At 42.6% G+C, this 19,151-nt stretch overlaps 1 protein-coding gene across 9 annotated transcripts; it reads left to right on the top strand.

Annotated features, from left to right (window-relative positions):
- Nucleotides 1-228: 228 nt before the first annotated feature.
- Nucleotides 229-18,648, top strand: phf20b (PHD finger protein 20, b). 9 transcript variants are annotated; one of them, XM_061257408.1, is made up of 20 exons: nt 229-393; nt 3,678-3,778; nt 4,390-4,561; nt 5,306-5,365; nt 5,743-5,827; nt 6,081-6,157; nt 6,366-7,044; nt 9,149-9,253; nt 9,560-9,745; nt 9,910-9,966; nt 10,063-10,320; nt 10,620-10,841; nt 11,115-11,213; nt 12,272-12,418; nt 13,351-13,529; nt 14,458-14,557; nt 14,876-15,071; nt 15,321-15,738; nt 16,199-16,391; nt 16,583-18,648. In XM_061257408.1, exons 2-20 carry the CDS (start codon nt 3,696-3,698, stop codon nt 16,723-16,725), a joined length of 3,459 nt encoding a protein of 1,152 aa, XP_061113392.1. In that variant the 5' UTR covers nt 229-393; nt 3,678-3,695; the 3' UTR covers nt 16,726-18,648. The 9 variants fall into 9 exon arrangements, with proteins under 9 accessions (XP_061113392.1, XP_061113390.1, XP_061113394.1 ...); XM_061257406.1 differs by having other exon boundaries at nt 11,112-11,213; XM_061257407.1 differs by lacking the exon at nt 229-393 and adding an exon at nt 1,399-1,585 and having other exon boundaries at nt 11,112-11,213.
- The last annotated feature ends 503 nt before the right edge of the window (nt 18,649-19,151 follow it).

Raw genomic sequence — 19,151 nt, 5'->3', positions numbered from 1 at the left:
GTCGTTGTTATTGTTGTTGTCATTTCTATTATTTATTTTGACTCGTCGGATTTTATTATATCTCCTGATTACAGTAATTATTAAAAGTGAACGCTGAGACCCCCGGCTTCTACAAGAAACAATTAGATTAGTGGCAAAAAAAACCCATTTGATTTTCAAAGAACATTCTACGCTTCTTGAAGTGGGAGAACGGGGCCACAAACGTACTGTGGCGCAAGCGCAGATGAGCGCCCCTCCGTGACACCGGCGGTGCTCTCTTCCTCGCTGCTCTGTAGCAGAAGGGGAAAATAAACTGCGTGGACTACCGCTGCAGGGAAGGTGTCGGCACTCTTCGCGAAGGACTAGCTAACTGTACATGCATCACCATCGAAGAAAGACTCTAGAAAATCCAAGGTAATGGCTCAGTGCGCAATTGTTTAGAGTGAAAACGATTTTCTACCACATGTACGTCATTATTATGGAATATGAATTTCAAGCGTTTATGGTGGAGGTGATGCATCAGTAGAAATGAAAGTTGCCCGCGTGTGTTTCCACACTAGTGACGGATGCTTGCCTTTCACATTTCGGGGGAAATTCAAGTATATTGTTTGAGAAGGGGCTTGCTACTTTAGGAACGTCGATTTTCCTGCAAACGTGTCTGTCGACGCGCGCTGTAAATCGGTTTTAGGTTTTCTTTCCAGATGATTCGGGGAGTTTTCTGGGAAGTTGGAGCCTTGTATTTCTGTGTCGTAATTACGGTACACTGACTCTGCAGGAGCAGGCCGAAGAGGCCCCGGTAAAGTCAGATACTGATTGACAGCTCATTCGGCCTATAAGACGTCTCAGTTCTGGTTCTGTCCGTGGCCTTGCCCAATGATCTTCCTCTAAATCGGTATACTGGTGAAAAAGTAAGCATTATGGATTTACTTCACGAGAAAGATATCTGAATAATAATAGAGTGATATGTCGCTGTTTGTGAAGCCAAAAGCCTCTTCTCCAATGTATGTGCTTTCATTGTAACTCCTCATTATCAAAGACGAATAGCTCGCAAACTAGAGGGCTAGCATGTAAAAGGTTGCATACACGTTTCCCCATCATTGATAATATGCGCTAGTTGTCGTGTTAGCAATCCATATTTGATGGAAAAGTTAAATAAAAAACATTTGTGCGGGGAATATTATTTGGCAAGCTTTTGTTTGTCTGACTGCTGCAAATAAATTCAAGTTATGTTTCGTTAAAGTCCGCTCTTAAGCGGATAAACATCCGCGCGTACCCACAATTCATGCCACTGAGTTAGCAAGCTAGCTAATGTAAGCTAGTCGTTGTAGCATAAACAACGGGGAGGAAACGTATTGCGCGCCATTTGCGTCATTTCGCTTCCAGGCTACTGTAGCAGTGATTGTGCGTTTCGTAACGAGGATCAAATGGGTTGCCGAAACATTCACTGGTTATCAAAAATAATACTGCCATGTATTAAGCTATAATTTAATTATGCGTTACCAGCGTGGTTAGAGTTGATCTGATACAAAATAACCTTATTGTGTCGTTGGTGAACCTTTCGAACAGTGAACACGTGGTCATTTGCATAGGATCAGCTTTGCAGAAGGTATAGTGAGCTAACGGTTACCTATTACTAAAACTTTGGGCCACCCATTACCTGCTGTCCAATTTTACACAAAGCAATATAAACACGTTTTTGTGGTGGGAGCAAAAAGCATTTAAAGGCTTGTTCCCTTGCTGAAGTGAAACATTTAAAAATGGCGTGCGCTTTTTTGCCGGTTGCTCGCTTGCTGAGTCGCGAGCCGACGACACATAATGCACGCTAGGAAGTGTGTTCACGTGGTCTGTGGTTCACAGTCCCTGGGCACAGAGGTGCTTTGGCATTTGCTGCTTTTGTCTCCAAAGTATATGAATGTAAATGCATCTTTCGTCGGTCATGGGGAAGTATTAATTGTCCCAATCAAGCTAACCGTAGCTCGCAGAATACTAATACTAAGGGTAAAACAGTTAGCAGGCAAAACTTGATTCTAATAATCTTGCCACATAGACGAATACATTTTAAAAATTGATGTATTAATCGGGGTTTTATGAAATATAGCGATTACACGACGGGTCGATGGAATAAACCGTCATAATGTCATATTTTTGGGTTTTCTTAAGATGGGTGCTAACTTCAGCTTTACCTGTCATGAACCAATTTTATCAGATTGCCCTGCCTACGGAAACGCGGAAGCTAAGTAACGTCAGCTAGCTAGCTTGATGTCTTGTGGAAATATGTCATTTTGTGGGCAATGTGCTTCTTCCCCATTAACGGTAAAATGTTTGGAAAAATTACACATATTATACACAATTACAATGTTCACATATTTAATTAAAAATTAATGACGCCAACACAGTATCACTTTAGTTGTTTACTAATCCCATTTGGAATGTGAATTGCATAATTTAATAATAACTGTATTTTGTGGTTTATGCAAAGCATGTCATAGGCTCGGCTCCTTCAGGTGAGCCATGTCTTAATAGGCGTAGTCACCTTCACATTAAGTTTAAATGGTTTTTGCTCCCATTGGATCATAAAACTGCCTTTGCACAAAAATAATGTTAAAGTAGCAGAGTTAAGAAAGTGAAAGTCACGTGAATATATGAGCCTTAAGCAAAACAATAATAGAATGCAGCTACATAATTGAAAAGCTTATTAAATTACTCCATTCATGTTTTGGGTTATGAATGTAGCTCTGGATGAGAGTGCTGAAGAAACTCTTTATGAAAGACACAGGCACTCATTATTTCCAGCAGCATTACATTAACATTAAGGCTGTTTGTTTCTTCAGTGCAATAATTACTTGTGTGGCTTTAAACCCACATGTACGCTTTGATAAAATAAAAAAACCCAATTCCTCAGTTTTGCTTGCTGTCTTTTGGTCCTGTAACACCTTGGTCATCCTTGCAGCAGGCTAATCAACACCCAGAGGCAGGGAGGAAGAGTCGCAGCTGAAGCCACAGGCCTGTCCTGGGCATCACCCCTCTGTGCGGCTCAGTATTGTCCAGTGTTCTGGAGCACAAACGGGAGACAGGCTGGCGTCTGTCCTCCTCTCTCCTCGTGTCGCAGGCGTTCTGCCTGTCGGCAGTCAGCCGCGCTCAGCGCTATGCTAATTAGAGCCGCCTCGGCATGCACCTGCTCTTTTTTTATATTTCTGTCTTTATTTCATTTTTTTGCTGCACCCTGTTTGGCCAGCTCTTATACCACCTGCGTAATTGCTGCTCTGAGGCATGGGTTCTGCAACGTCTAATTAAGATATCCGCAGAGGAGACAGGATATCCCCACTTGGCTGGGCACCAGTTATCTGAACCCAGCCAGGAGGGGGCAGCAGTGTGTCCCGAGTGTTATGTCTTCCTGTACCACAACCATGCACCATTACCTAGTCACTAATAGAAGGGAAATGTCTTGTCAAACCTCCAATTAATGGTTGCTGCTTGGCCTGCAAGTCCAAATGGGTTTTTTTCCAACACATTTCTGTTTGTATCTACTCCATGGCATCAAGACTGGTGCTGCTGAGGTTTCAGTGTTAAACAGTCACATGCGCTTATACAGTCATCTTTTTAGTTGAAACACCATAGACCGTTTCTTTAGACTAAAACCAGTCATGACATTTGAGTCAGAGTGACTGTGTAACATCGTGTCCTGGTTTGTCTGGTAGGTCTTGAATGTGTGCAGCATGACCAAGACGCCCCCCAACAGAAGAGGGATAACCTTTGAGGTGGGATCACCACTTGAGGCTCGAGACAGTCTGAAGAACTGGTCAGTGTTCTCTCTCTCTGATCTTTCTCATGAATAACAGTAACTTCATCCTTATGGTAAAATATGTGTGACTATTGTTGACTATTGGGATGGCGATATGACTTGCAATAAACACATATTGAAGTGTGCACAGTTCTAATGTCTTTCTGCTTTAGCTACACTGCTAACATAGACCCCAGATAATGAATAGCCTATGCACACTGAATAAAATAGTATTCGTTTTTTCCAACGTGCTTTTATTTAATAAATTGCACATGAACAGTAAATCAACAGAACATCAAAATAATATAGTAAATAAATACTATGAATCTCTGTTCAAGCAATCTTTTGCAATCCGTTTATCTCGCATGTTCTTATCCTGATGACAATAAATATATCATATCGTGCAGCCCTAGTATTTTGCATTCATAAAGCTTAAACATAAATATAAAAAAGGTTTGAGGGCAACAGGCCATTCAGCCCTACTTGGCTGATCATTTCAGTGGAAGCTTGGACCCCCGAAAGTAAAGTTTGCATTCTCTTTTTGGTGCTTTTGGTCAGTGCCCTCCTGACTGTCATTGTTAATTCCATGAATTCCACTTTTCATTGTGCCTCATAAATGTTCATTTCAGGTATGCGGCCAGCATTGAGAAGATCGACTACGATGACGAGAAAGTGCTGATCCACTACCGGCAGTGGAGCCACCGGTACGACGAGTGGTTTGACTGGAGCAGTCCGTACCTGCGTCCGGTTGAGAGGATTCAGCTGAGGAGGGAGGGGTTGCAGGAGAACTCCCCTGTCCCGGTAAGAACAATGTCGTGTGCAGTACAATCTTACCAACTCACCACAGCAGAAGACACTAAAAAAATAACATTGCACATTACAACAACAAAAACAACTTGCTTTGCAGAGCTTGTGCCATATAACCGACTGCGTCATATTGCAGTGAAATCACTGCAGTACACCCCATAGGGTGTTATTATAGGTAAACTCATGGAGTACTCCTAATAGCATGTGCTCTCTTCTAATTATAGTTATTATTTCCTTTTACCTGATCCACGCACTTTTGCACTGTTCAAATGAATTTTAAAGCTGTAAGTGTCTGACTGAAAGTAATAGGTCTTATAATAGTGTTTGAAATGTGTCTCAGGTTTGGGAACACTGCAAATGCATGATTGTTGACTTCTTGTCCATATCTATAAAAGCAAAACTGACCAACTATTTTATATAAGATTAGTGAAAAACCACACATTATGTAATTCTGCTTAGTTTATGCCTAGTTGGTTGGTTTTTTGGCATGAAATAATGGCATGTGTATTGTTTTGTTACATGTAGTGATGTTTGCTCCGCAGTTTTAAATATCCAAAAAAAGGAACTGCCATGGCTGCATTCTCTTTTGGGTATTCACTATGTTGTCAGGTCTCCCTATCACTCTAATTGAAATGTCCATGTTCCCTACAATTATTGGTGTTACATGCAGCAGAAAGCTGTTGCATATTCTCAACTCTCTCCCTTTTGTACTCTTTCCCTTTTGTGATTTTTCATAAGGTAAAAACAAGCAAGTATGATGGACAGTTCTCCCACTCCCTGAGCTGTCAGCTAAGCAAGGTATCAGAAAAGGGTAGCCACCGGTCAGGCGCGATTGTAAAAACAAGTTAGCCTCCATCACCCAGGCTTCTTGTTTCCTCACCCCAACCTAAGAGCAGCAAGAAGTGGCCTTTCTGGTTCCACTGCTGTAACATATTTTACAAAAATAAAACATACATAAAAAATATATATATTTTCTTTCTCCCACTAGTTCAGTTTTGTCACTGTCAGTACAGCAGTGAGCAGCCAGACCCAAAACATGTAATTCTGCACCACAACTCATGACCCCTACACTGGATACTTTGTGCACGCTAGCGACTTCCATTGTTATTGTTGCATTTGGCTGGTGGGGCAGAACCAATTATCTTTAATATTTCCAGAATTTTTGTCTCCTGCAGGGGTTTCATGTCAACGATAAGGTCCTGGCTAGTTGGTCGGATTGCCGTTTCTATCCTGCTAAAGTCTTGGCGGTCAACAAAGACGGTAAGCCCCCTGAAAGCACAATGATACGCAGCTTGTACAGATATGGATCAATATGAGTGCTTGTTTCACTTTTTTATGCCTTATGCATTCGACAATGCTGTTTTTGACAATGCATGTTATTGACAAAAACGAATTGAATGTTGGGCTGCTTGAAACATTAATTGGGTTTGCTCTGATGGTTGTATTTATGAAAATGCTTTGGGCAAAAAACATTTGCCCTGGTTAATTCTTTTTGTTTTGTGTTATTTTTCAGCCTCGTACACTGTAAAGTTTTTTGATGGCGTCATCCAGACAGTCAAGGGAATTCATGTAAAACCCTTTTACAAGGAGGTTTGTCTTTCTCATATCCATTTCTCCTTCATAAGTTGACTTCTGTCAAGTAGCACTGGCATCAGCATTGTTGGAAAATACTGTTAGTGGATTTCAGCATGACACATCTCTAGTGTAAACATCATAAAGATGGCCTAACTGAGAGAGCTGTTATTTCCTGCCAGTTGCCAAATACTTTTTCATGCCTCTTTCCGGTGTTTCCTTGCAGAGAGGAGGTAGAAACAAGCCCCAAGACAGGAACAGGGAGAAACATCCAGTAACAAGAGAGCAGAATGGTAAAGACAGGAAGCCTCTGGAGAATGGGCGTGGCATACAGGAGAATGGCAGGAGCCAGAGGGACAAGAATGGAACATCTTGCCAGGACACCGAGAGCGACACTGAGGAAGAGGAGGATAACGAGCAGAAGGAAGATGGCAGCAAGCTGAAAGTCGCTAAGAATACCTCTACAGAGGACGTGCAAGTTGAGCACAGAAAGGGAGTGACCGAAGAGGAGGAGCAGAGGAAGATGGAGAGAACTAAGAATCAAGAGACTGAAAGAGAGGACACTAAGCCAGACAAAGATTTAATCGCAGAGGAAAGCAAGGTGAAAGAGGAGGTGGGAGGCGAATCGGGTAGGAGGAGGTCGAGGGAACGATCCGGGACAATGGAGACGAGCTCCAAGGCAGAACCAGAGGAGATGAATGGAGTGAAGGTGGAGGAGAGTGAACCGGCTGGAGGAGAGAGCCAGTCGGGGGGAGAGCAGCAGAGCTCCAGCAAGCTGTTGGGGGTAGACATGAAAGAGGAGGGAGGCTCCGAGCCCGCAGCCAGGCCTGGTACAGAGGAAGGAGGGGAGTCCTCGAAAGAGGGCCCCTCCCAGACCAGGAGGACACGGGGCCGACTCACAGAAGGTGAGTCAGTCTTGCTCTTTCACTAGATTTAAAGAAGCAGGTACAAAATGGCGAGTTTGAAACCCGTCGAATGGTCAAATATTTCCTTTCATATATCCCATATATCCCATCCGAAACTGCGAAAACCTAAAAATCCAGTCAGCCTAACAGGGGAAGGAATTGGAAGTATAGCATTCATTAAAAATGACTGCCAAGCGCTAACGATAAACTTGAAATTCTTTTAAGCTAGCTGCTTGACCTAATTTTAACGTTGGTAAGAAGTGGCCTAGAAAGAAAGTACCGCTTTTGATATCAATAAGGAGCAAAGTAAATTTCGCTTTTTGATGGAAGCAAAAGGAGGCAAATAATAAAAAATCCAGTAAAGATTGCGTCACACTGATTGCTACAGCCAATGCAGGTGATGACTTTGACTTTCGCTTACCATTTGCCGTCATCCACAAGAGTGCCAAACCTTGTTGCTTTGCCAGTGTAAAACAAATAAATATTACATTTTGTAAAGTTTCTGTATTTCAACATCACACTCAGACATCTGAAGATTCAATGTTCTGAACGACCTTCATTTCCGATTAGGGATGGGTATTTTCAGTATTTTCATGTTTCAGTCAGCAGCTGAAATTTAATCGATATAACCGCTTAAAAAATAATTTTTAGAACTCCTGTAATTGGCTGTACAAGCATGCTCAAATAGGCTGGACCACTGCCAAAACAATATAATTGTGTATAAGCACATTAATTATATATGTTGCTGCACAACAGGGGTAGTAAAACTTGGGCAAAAACTGACCATGAATTTATGGTTACACAAAATACAACCTATGTCTAGTGGTATCCAAACTCCAAATATTATGATGGCATGACACTGACATGAAAATGGCGGCTCTAAACATCATTACCAAGATATTCAGCAATTGGATATTCACTGAACAACAAATATTATTACTATAGGTCAATACCTGAGGAATGGCACAGAACAATATAGGCTGCCTGTAGACAGAGTTGCCCGCTAATGTGCGACGTTGCGCTTGTGGGATGTGGCGGGTACTCAGCTGGTTTTTATAAATGTGATTGTTTGATTGGATGGAAATGTAACAAGCAACCAGTATTTCCACATTTATAGCTAGTCTACGATTGTTCAAGGACACTAGCTTGCGTTTTAATTTACCAGTTGAATTAGTTGTTCTCCCAGCCACGGTCTGCTAATTGCAAAATCCTATCCAGTTGATGGCGTAGGTTCCTTATTTGTCTCGAAAGTTAGTAATACCACTTGTCGAACTTTTCAAGAACTTGTTTCTTGTTGTAATTTTTCCCTTAAAATCCATAATTTTTTGTTTTTGTTTCGTTTCAATCTGATCTAATCTTCAATCAGTTTCATTTCAATCTGGTGTTTTACTTAGCCATGTGCCTCATCTGGTTGGCATTTATATAGCATCTGGTTGGCATTTATTTATATATCATCTATGCTGTGAGCTTGCAGCACAGCTGTTTTAATTTCCCATCCATCAACATGTTAGTCGTACATAGCCTGTGCTGTCGGTGTAAGTGAGTTAAGCCTGTCTGTAACGTTACATTAAAAAGTAATGTTACAGACAGCAAAATGGTCAGATCTTTATCTTCACTGTATTCCGTTCCTTCTCGACCTGCGCTGTAATGATCTTGAACAATGGTATATTCTGAATAACAATTACATGGGATCCAGAAATATACACACTCTGCTTACACCAAACCGGTTGTAAACCCAGTTGAGTGCAGTTTGTGGACTGCAAAATTGTTGTTCCCAAATGTTTTTTCTGGAACTGAGTTCCTCTACTGACTCATAGCAACTGCCTCATTTAAATTTTTGTCTTCAGGGAGGGGCGTTGAGCTTTTGGCTTTTTGTGCTTTAATGAATGAGTCTCAGCCAAGGCCATGTTTCGTTCATGCTGTACAGCTTGGAAATAGTGAAATCATTAAGAAAAAGGAAAGGTGAAGCAGGGGGCTTTCAGTCCACTAAAGCCTAGGAATGGTAGCTTGGGACACACAGGACACCCCACACATTTATTCACTATGGTGGTACTTGAGCCCTAAGGCAGAATTGGACGTATTCTAGCTTCTCACCTTTTCACAGGAGGACGGGGGGAAAAGCTGCGTGATGTCATTGAACTGAGAAAGCGAAAAATCTGCCTGGGACAGACCACGCCCACTAAGAAGAGCAAGCCGGACACTAGCACAGGTCTGCTTGATCTGTATTGTTGGTGGATTTTTTGTTCTCTCGGTTATTGATGTACCACAAAGTAATTTGTGCCCCATCTCCTGACTGTTAGCAAGTTGGGGATAGATAAATGAATTTATCAATTGTGGTTGTCTAATAACTTATACAACCACAAATTGAAATTGACAAAAATAAAGTCTATATCTAAGCTAGTCTATCGTATTTTTAGTGTACTATGTGCTTGTAAATGATCTTGTGAACTCATTGTTAGAATCATTCTTGTCTCAGGTAATTCAATTCTGAGCTGTCCTCTATACCCTCTTTCAGACCGGAACAGTTCTGCTGAATCTAGGCCTACAGCTATTCCCTCCAATCAGAAGCAATCCGAACCAGACTCCACCCCGACACCCTCGGTCGTGGCCTCCAATGATAAAGAAGCTCAGGGGGCAACAGTCCTAACAGAAAACCCCAAACCAGTGGTGGATGAATCTCAGCTTTCGCCTGCATTACAAGGTATGAGCACTGTCATGCTTTAGAGAAGGGCAAATAGGGATATTAATCTTCCTGTTACACTTCTTTATATATGTTTTTATGTCATTTTGTATACTATTGTTGAATTATATATGCAATTTTTGTATATGTCGGAAAATAAATTAAAACCTTTGGTTTCTTTACAGCTGTGCTGAGACGCCAGGTCCATCTGCCAACCACCAACAAATACAGCAGGGAGCCCTGTGAGTACTGTAGCCTTCGTGCATCCTTTTACATACACACACACACACATTCACAAATGGCCAAACTCACACATCCGTTATGTCCTATTCCTGCAGTATACAGAGTCATTAAAAACCAACCTCCACCAATTCTGTCCATCGAACTTGACCACAACCCCTTCAAGTGCAAAGCGCCTGGCTGCCTGAAGTCCTTCCGCAAGGCCAAGCTCCTGCACTACCACATGAAGTACTACCACGAGGACAAGGCCAGCGAGAGTGACCTGAGCCCCACCCGGAGCATCCAGACACGGGCGTCAGAGAAACAGGCTGCCCACGAGTGCCCCAAGAGGAGGCGCACCATTTCAGCCTCCATGCGTGAGTTCCTCTGCCGCAGTCAATCTCATTCTCTCTGGGCTTTTTTCTTTTCAACCACGCCAAGCTTTCGCTGAAAAATGTTTGCAATTTCTGTTTATAAATATTTTTGAGACATGTTTTGTTTGCATCTTCACCTATCAATAGACATTTCACTTAAGCAGATAGGTTTTTGTTGTGTCTCGGCCCTGGAGGTCGCTGTTATAATATCGCCACCTAGGCGGCACTTGCGTGCTTGTGTTTTTGCGCTGCGACTAAAAGCTTTTGGCCTTGGCTGTGGTGCCGTCTGTTTGTCTTTCCAGACTCTTCTCTGCACAGTGCGCACAGAGCTCTCAATTCCCCCCGAGGAGACGGCAAGGCCACGCGGCTGAACGAGAAGAGGCGCACGTCGGCGCCCCCTGCCGTCAACGCCGCGGAGCAGCAGCGCCCCCTGCTGCGCGAGAAGAGCAAGGAGAACCAGCTGGAGAGGAGCCGCCGGCCACTGGAGAAAGAGCGGGACCGGGACCGCAGCATGGCCGAGACAGGTTCATAAACTCTGATCTCACACAGCAGCCATAAATGAATGCAGACCTCTTTATATCACGCTTTTATGTGCATATATGCCATTCCTTGCGTACCGTGGTAATGATGAAATATTCTATACATGCGTATGTATACAATTATGTGTACACATACAATTTAATATGGGCCTGCTCCTTTAAGCATGGTCCATCTGTGTTTTGCCTCTCTCCTCACCCCCGTCTCCTCACCCCCGTTCTGGTCTTCACAAATGGGTCTGTACTTGTTCTGAACAGCAGTGGCGAAAGAGAGGGAGAAGCTGAAGGAAAAGAAGCACAGGGACTTTCTCCGCATCAAACTGAAGAAGAAGAAGAAGAAGAAAAAGAAGTCCAAGTCAGGTAAGGCATTTCTGGCTGGCAGTACCTTCTCTCTGGCTTTACCTCTGCGCTTTCTTCCTATCTGACAGAAGAGGGGCGATGTGGTAAAGGCCGCAACTGCTGATTGTAGCCCAGGCTGGTGTCACTCAGATCTCCCCAACAAAACTCATTAAGTCCCAAAGATTTTATAATCTGGCCAATAATCTGGTGAATATCCAGAAATGTCAAATTAGCTGCATTTATGAGGAACACAGGACAAGATGGACTGGTCTTCTGACTGACTACTGACCCCCTGAATTCTGTATGCTTCTGCCCTGGGAAAGCAGTCCTCTTGTTGACCGGTTTATATAGGCTTATTCTCGGGATAATGTAGTCTCATATTATAGTCTTATATGGAGGGTTCAGAAAGATTTCTAATGAATGCCGTCAATGTTTCCACTTTGTTTTTGCATTAATTGGTTCATTTGAGCAGGACCGTGCCCAAGGGTGGCTACATGTCTATACCCAAAACTGTTTTGTTTTAGGCACAATACAAATATTCTGTAATATCCCATAAAATCTGCAACATGATGCATTCAGTACCTGGAGATGGTTTCATTCAACCTGAACTGGAAACCGAACGATCTCTATTAGAGAACAGACCTTGCTGATATGCCTTTGTTTAGTTGCCATGCCTCACATAAAAAAAATTACTTCCACTGGTTCCAAGCATAGTCCAAGATACTTTTGGTTACAAAAAGTGCAGGTCAGATGTCAAGTTGGCATTGCAGCTCTAGAAATATGAAGAAAGTATTTTAAGTGTACTGTCGTTCATTTTTTCGGATCCATAATTCTTACCGTTCAAAAATGTGTGGTGAGTTTAAAAAGGTCTCACCAAACACCTTTTCTTATTACAAAATTTAATTGGTCCTTTTATTTTTGCTATTTTTATTGAATACAATTGTCAGTGATTGGTCCATCTGGAACATTTTGTGAACATTGTTTTCTGTCCCTTGGTAGAGCAGCCTTTTGTTTATGCCGGTGATGTCCTGAAATTTGAAGTGTTTAATTTTCTTATGCATTTGCTTTCCCCTTGACAGAGTATACGGGTAGTGAAGAGAATATTGACATCTCAGTGTTCAATGTTCAAACCAAATTGAATTTGTTACACAAATTCCCCCTTTCACACAAACACAAGTCATACAACTCCAGCCCTGGATACAACACAGAACAGATACAAGTGGACGGTGGGTATCAAGGCCTTGTATCATTTCTCTTCTTCTCTTGAGTTTTTCTTCCTGATATTTCAACATCCTCTTCTCTAATCCTGTTTCTGTCCCTTTACTGTATAGGATACATTTACCTGCATTTTGCTCTCTCTTTGGCTGTGTTGCTATAAAGCATATTTGGCTTAGTTTTAATGGAATTAAAATGGAAAAATATGAAGAGTATCAGTAGGAATTTGAAGATAGAGCATTGATTTTTGAGAAATTGTATGTATGCCGACAATAATGTTCCGAAATAATGTTCTGTTCGTATGGTTTTGAGACATTACCTTAGATGCATTGTTTCAGATTCTGGTTGAATGCGGGGAGAGGTTAGATGCCTCTCAACTGTCACTACATGGATGCTTTTGAAGCCCAAAAGATGTATCTGTTTTTAGCCCATGCTTTAGCCTGCGTACTTATTTGTTGCTAAAAAAACAAAAAACAGCAGATGTAACCAAGTCAATTTGTGACCAAGAAGACACCACTGGAAGAAATGTGTATCTTGTATCAATGCAGTAAATGTAAGGACATGTCATTCTGCTAACATGTATTCCTCTCTGCATTCTGTTATGAAAGTGATTTCAAGGTAGCTGATGAACTCTACTTTTTCACAGATTAATATAGATGTGCTGAGCTTTCAGGTGAAACCATTCACTTGCAGTTAAACATTTTGTGATTTTGTGCATTCACTGAACTTGCCTCAACATTCAAATGAATAAGAATCAGCTAATTGTTGTGTTTCTGTTTAATTAAATTGTGCCGATAATGTTTACTACTGTACATCAGGTAATCTAAGTTGCCTTTTACCAAGCTGTCTTGCAGCTAGTATTTGGAGGTTCCTCGCATGGGAGGCCAGTCTTTTGCAGACAGAGGGCTCGTGTAAATTGAAGGGCCCTTCCCCTCTTCCGCAGACGAGGACAGCGTAAGCGACTGGTCCACAGACAGTCCGGTGTGGAGCGAGGACGAGCTGGGTGTGGAGCTGGACGTCACCACGCCCCCCCAGGAGCAGGGCGTGTCCATGGCCACGCAGGGCTTTGAGATCGTACGCTGTGTCTGCGAGGTGCAGGAGGAGAACGACTTTATGATTCAGGTCAGGGAGTCTCGTCAGTCCTTCAAGCTTTTACCAAGCTGCCCGCAATCCACTTTTATCACCAAGTATTTAAGTGTCATTTACCTCCGCTCTCATGATGGGATGTGACACATTTATGAATCATCAGTGATGTATTGTTCAGTACAGGGCTACCCAACCCTTTTCCTGGAGATTACCATCCTGCATGTTTTCACTCCAACCACTCATTCAACCTTCACGCCTAGAACTATTATGAGGATAATACTGGCAATAAATTAGTCTCAAGCAATGTTCACAGCATCACTAACTATAAATGCAGCAAGAATGCTAGCTATAACTAAATTTGGATTGTTCCAGAGCGGTTTTTTATGCAGACTCTATGATAAAGTATCTTCCACTAACAGTTTCATTCCATGGCCAAAATCCTATGGTCCTGCATACATTACTCAACTACAGTATGGCATCTCATTCATACAGTTTGACATCTGGGCAGAAGGCTCCTCTGATGTATCAAAATTTGCTGACTGCGTTTTGTTTATTTTAGGAAGTAAGTATAGTAGTATGAAATCTGTCAAATGGTCGTCCTCCATCTTCCAAAGGACGCTTCACAGAATGATACAGTGGAACATTGTGGAACGATCTCATGCATAACATAACAATTTCATACAATAGTTCCTGGTTTGAAGGTGTATTTTAGGATGAATTCACAATTTATAATGATTTCACAAATCTTTAAAGCTGGTTTTCTCAAAACTCTTTTCGAAAATACAACATTCAAACCATAAATATTTACTCCTCCTCATTATGTAGCTCTCATTCTGTGCTTTAACAACAGATACAATTTTGAAATGTGTATCGAAAGTATGGAGCCAGTCACAATTTTACATTTATCAAAATATTTAAGTGCCAGACTTGTAACGAATGGTTGTCTTATGTCCTGCATGTGCAGTGTGAGGAGTGTCTATGCTGGCAACATGGCACCTGCATGGGGCTCTTAGAGGAAAATGTTCCAGAGAGGTACACCTGCTACATCTGCAGAGACCCACCAGGTAAGCTCTATACTAACACTGCCCCTGCTGGAGGGAGTGTGGATGTGCAATGCCCGATCCATTCACAAGTAACAAGAATATTGTCATTTGGTATACCTGACGCAGCTCCATGGTTTGCAATAAAGGAATTTGATATTTTAAGAATCAGGGAATTAATTGTGATTATATTATGACATTAAATATAATCCATGATGTGATGCATTTTATAATCGGCTGGATACTGAAGGCAGAAGGTTACTCTGTAACAGAAGGGTTTGGTGTTTTGAATAAGTGCATGTATTGCAGTATGTGAGTGCACATAAACGCTTGTGTCTCCAGGTCAGAGGCGGAGCCTGCGGTACTGGTACGATCGGGATTGGCTCAGCAGTGGGCACATGTACGGCCTGCCCTTCCTGGAGGAAAACTACTCTCACCAGAACGCCAAGAAGATCGCAGCCACCCACCAGCTGCTGGGAGACGTGCACCGCGTGATCGAGGTCCTGAATGGCCTGCAGCTCAAGATGAGCATTCTGCAGTGAGTCCCGTCTTCCTGTCACATGGTCAGGAACCAGGGGAGGGGAAGCACAACCCCAGGAACAGGGAAAGACCATTATGACTGGGGACGGATGAAACAAAGTATCATTATAGGAGCAGTTCACTTCCTGTTCCTGGCAGGGAGCAGCAAACACATTCTTTAATCCTCGTCCAACTGCATAAATGACATCAGATGCTCACCCAAGTTTAGGGGTAAGATTTCCTCATACCACTCTATCGCCCCCTATAGGACGCAGGCACACCCGGACCTGAAGCTGTGGTGCCAGCCGTGGAAGCAGGCGGAGAAGCCGAGGAAGCGGGGCGGGGCCGACACGGGGGCCATGCCGTCCCCGGCGACAGACGAGGGGGAGGAGCGGGAGAGGGAGAGGGGCGGCGGCTGTGGAGTGGGGGAGGCGGCAGAGAAGCAGCCGAGCCGCGTGCCCTCCTTCCAGGACTCCTACATCAGCAGCGAGCACTGCTACCAGAAGCCCCGCACGTACTACCCGGCCGTGGAGCAGCGGCTGGTGGTGGAGACGCGCGGCTCAGAGCTGGAGGACAGCCTGCGCAGCACCGAGGACCTTCTGGAGCTGGAGCAGCGCTACGGGGGTCCGCTGGACCCCGACCGCGGAAAGATACACCTGCAGCTGGACCGGCCCCTGCACAACAAGGTGATCACTGCCTGGCCACGTTTCTGTTAGGGGAAACGAGGCAGTCACTTCAACATCTGGTGCTGTGTTGACGTGATAATGCACAGTGTTGATAAAGGTGACCAATGAAACGAATACAACAGATGGCACAATTACAGAACCTATGTATTGTGAAGAAGATTTGTGATAAAGCACACATGGTTATATGTCACTTCACCTGACCAAGCAAAACTGTTGAAATGTTATGTTGCTTCAGAAAATAACTATTTGGTGTGTGGGCACAATCTTTATTTTATTTATGTTGCAGTGTGTTGTGTGGGGGAACACTGCTGTGGCCCAATGCAGCGTGTGCATTTATACTTGATATAAGCATGCGTATATACTTTATACGCATGCCTACATCACAAACCTGGCTGTAGTTTCCTTGTCTGTGTGTAAGCCACTGCTAAGCATGGTTCCTCTGGTGTGCTTGTGGATCCAGGAGGCAGACTGCTATAAGAAGCTGAGCGTGGAGCACAGCTATGAGATAAAGAGCGAGGACAGTGATCTGGGAGACAAGACCAGCACGGACAGCAGCCTGCAGCAGCAGTGGCAGATCAACCTGCTGGACCACATAGAGGCCATGCAGGACGAGGTCACGCACAGGATGGACTTCATCGAGAGGGAGCTGGACGGTGAGTCCTACACACGCACAGCATTGCTCACAGGGGGGTATGGGTATGAATCTAGCAGCCTGTATTTAATTTCAGCTTGTTATTTAATTAAACATAATAACTCAACTGCAGCCTTTTGCAGCAGATTATGTTTGAATGATTGAGGCTGGCAGTGACCCCACTCTGCCCCCTCCCTGCTCCTCTGTCTGTAGTGCTGGAGAGCTGGCTGGACTACACCGGAGAGCTGGAGCCCCCGGAGCCCCTGGCCCGCCTGCCCCAGCTCAAGCACCGCATCAAACAGCTGCTGACGGAGCTGGGCAAGGTGCAGCAGATCGCCCTGTGCTGCTCCACATGAGGGCGCCACTGAGCCCCTCCAACACCCCAGACACTCGATTAAAATCCAACCAGACAGTATAACTCGCACAAAGGCAGACAACCACACTTCAGGGCTATGGGAAGAAGGCTCACAGGGACTTATCCGAGATGGCCCAGATGATTAATGGGAAATTTAGGCTGGCTGGGGCTTCCCAAGAGAAGGCTTTCACCGGAAGACCAGCTGCTCTTTCAGAACTGCAGTCACCTACCAGCTGAAGGATGTACTGTCAACCAAAATAAGAAATACAGTTGTTTCAGCACTTACATTTCTGATATTAAGCCCTCTTTTTAATAATGTAAATTTAGTTATTTTTGTTACTGTCATAATCAGTGAAATGGGTTAAAGCATGTCTTTTCTGTCTGAATAACCAGTCTTACTGTATAAGAAAATATTCTTAAACGCTTGCTTGTCTCAGCAGTGGCTCTAAAAACAACAAAAAAGGTTAACAAAATGAAAATGGTCTTGTTACCATGACAATGTGTGATCTGTGTCACACCATGTAGAAAACGAAAGGATTGTAACTAAGAATTTGTAACAGCTTACAATTGCTGAAATTTTCATATGGGTTTGTATTCGATAAATGCTTTGAAATGCTTAATAATGGTTTTATCCAAAGGCTTGAAATGACTAGCAGAACATTAATTTCATTTGAACATGTGGGAATTCTTTGAATTTATGAAGGGAGTCAGATGTTCTGAAAAAATATTTTAAACATATACTGTATTCATACTGAAACTTATGTAACCTATAAAGCCATGTTTCTTCCCTCCATTTTTCTTATGACAATGACCTTTTCCCATTTTCACTGCTTTTTTTCTGTTTCAGTATATTAAGACTTTCAGTTATGATGGAAAGTATGTGTGCGCAACTGAGTGACTGGTTTGTACCATGGCATGTTGAAAATGCATCAGCCATATGAAATGAAATTGTACAGTTTGTAGATTGCCTTTGGTAAGATTTATTTTTACTGTAAATTTTTTTTTAAATCATTTAGTGTAATTTGTATGTTTGTTTTTTCTGTCTTAATACATGTTATCTAACAGCGTTGTTTACTTTGTTTTGTTCCTGGGTGATTTCTGTACTCTTATTTATTATGAAAGAAAAGGTAATTTATTTCACTTTTTCGTCCGACCTAGTTATACCATATTGTGTGTTTGTGTGTTTGTGTGTTTGTGTGTTTGTGTGTTTGTGTGTGTGTGTGTGTGTGTGTGTGTGTGTGTGTGTGTGTGTGTGTGTGTGTGTGTGTATTCCTATGCAGAGGAGCAAAGTAGTTAAGAGGGTTTTTCTGTTGAGATGCATGGAGATTGTTTGCAGTGGGGCCAGATGGCCATTTGGCATGCAATCCAAGAAGGCCCTGCTCCTTTCAGTAGATTCATTCCTGAACTTTCTGCTACCTTCAGCCCAGGCCAAAGGCAGTTATGTCATTTCATACTCTTGTTGCCTGTTTTTCAGTGGTCTCCGCCTCACAATTATTATTTTTTTATTCTTCCTTTGTATTTAAATTTTGTTGGTCTGTCCTGTCATATTTCAGCTTTGAATTGGCTCAACACTCAGTATATACAAGGGAAAAGAGGGTCCATCTTGGTTTTCTTAGGCCTTCTCTTTGGCTAGTGACTACTGACTGTGGAATTTTTAATAAACCTTTAAATCTGAATTCTGTAGCATCTCTGACCACATGTTTTCCAGGTTTATTTACCTTTAAAAGGTATTTGTCTCAACCTCTTATCCCTTGTGAAAATTAGTCTTATTTTTATTATTCTAAAAGTGTGTGAAGCTCCATTGAAAGCAGTGTCGTGCAGCTAGCTATCTGTATAGCTGGAGTCCTTCACCAGCAATAGTGGTATTTTGTCAAGATAGAATAGAATCATAGACTGAAGAAAATAAACACATTTTCACAATGTGCTCTGTCTTGTATTTGAGCATTTATTTTCTTTATGATCACTAATTTCTCCACCAGGTGGTTCCCTTTCGCACACTGAAAAGTGCTCTTGTGTACATAGACCTGCTGTTTTTTGAAACCTTAGAAGCTAGTTCATTAAAAACTGCTGCTTGTATGGGAAGACATATATATTTTCCTCGCGTACGTGTTTTTGGCTTTTTTAAAAGGTATTAATAGGTTTAACATTTTATGAATTATCTGCATATCATCTTGTCATGAGAGGTAACCCAACGTGCCTCACATGGACCGAAATCTAATTAATTGGTGCAAGTAGACTTATGGTTATAATTGTTTTTTTTTATTATTAAGGATATATTTAGAGCATGACTTTTTGATCAGTTACGACAGGGTTGAAATTGTATTTCTGGTTTTATAATTCAGCTACTACTACAGTGGCAAACTGGCTCGCGTGAGATTTGCTGGGGATTGTGAATATATTATAGGTTTTCCATTTTCCGAATTGATT

This window comes from Conger conger, chromosome 10 (assembly GCF_963514075.1).
Source record: "Conger conger chromosome 10, fConCon1.1, whole genome shotgun sequence".
Taxonomy (NCBI): Eukaryota; Metazoa; Chordata; class Actinopteri; order Anguilliformes; family Congridae; genus Conger; species Conger conger.
Note: the sequence above shows the minus strand (reverse complement) of the source record. Positions and strands in the feature narration are given on the sequence as shown.

Bases quoted from the DNA above. Each gene is read 5' to 3' on its own strand.
- phf20b (XM_061257406.1), top strand. From the start codon at position 3,696: ATGACCAAGACGCCCCCCAACAGAAGAGGGATAACCTTTGAGGTGGGA. The intron at 3,779-4,389 runs GTCAGTGTTCTC...TGTTCATTTCAG, and splicing joins CGAGACAGTCTGAAGAACTG to GTATGCGGCCAGCATTGAGA. The intron at 7,045-9,148 runs GTGAGTCAGTCT...ACCTTTTCACAG, and splicing joins ACGGGGCCGACTCACAGAAG to GAGGACGGGGGGAAAAGCTG.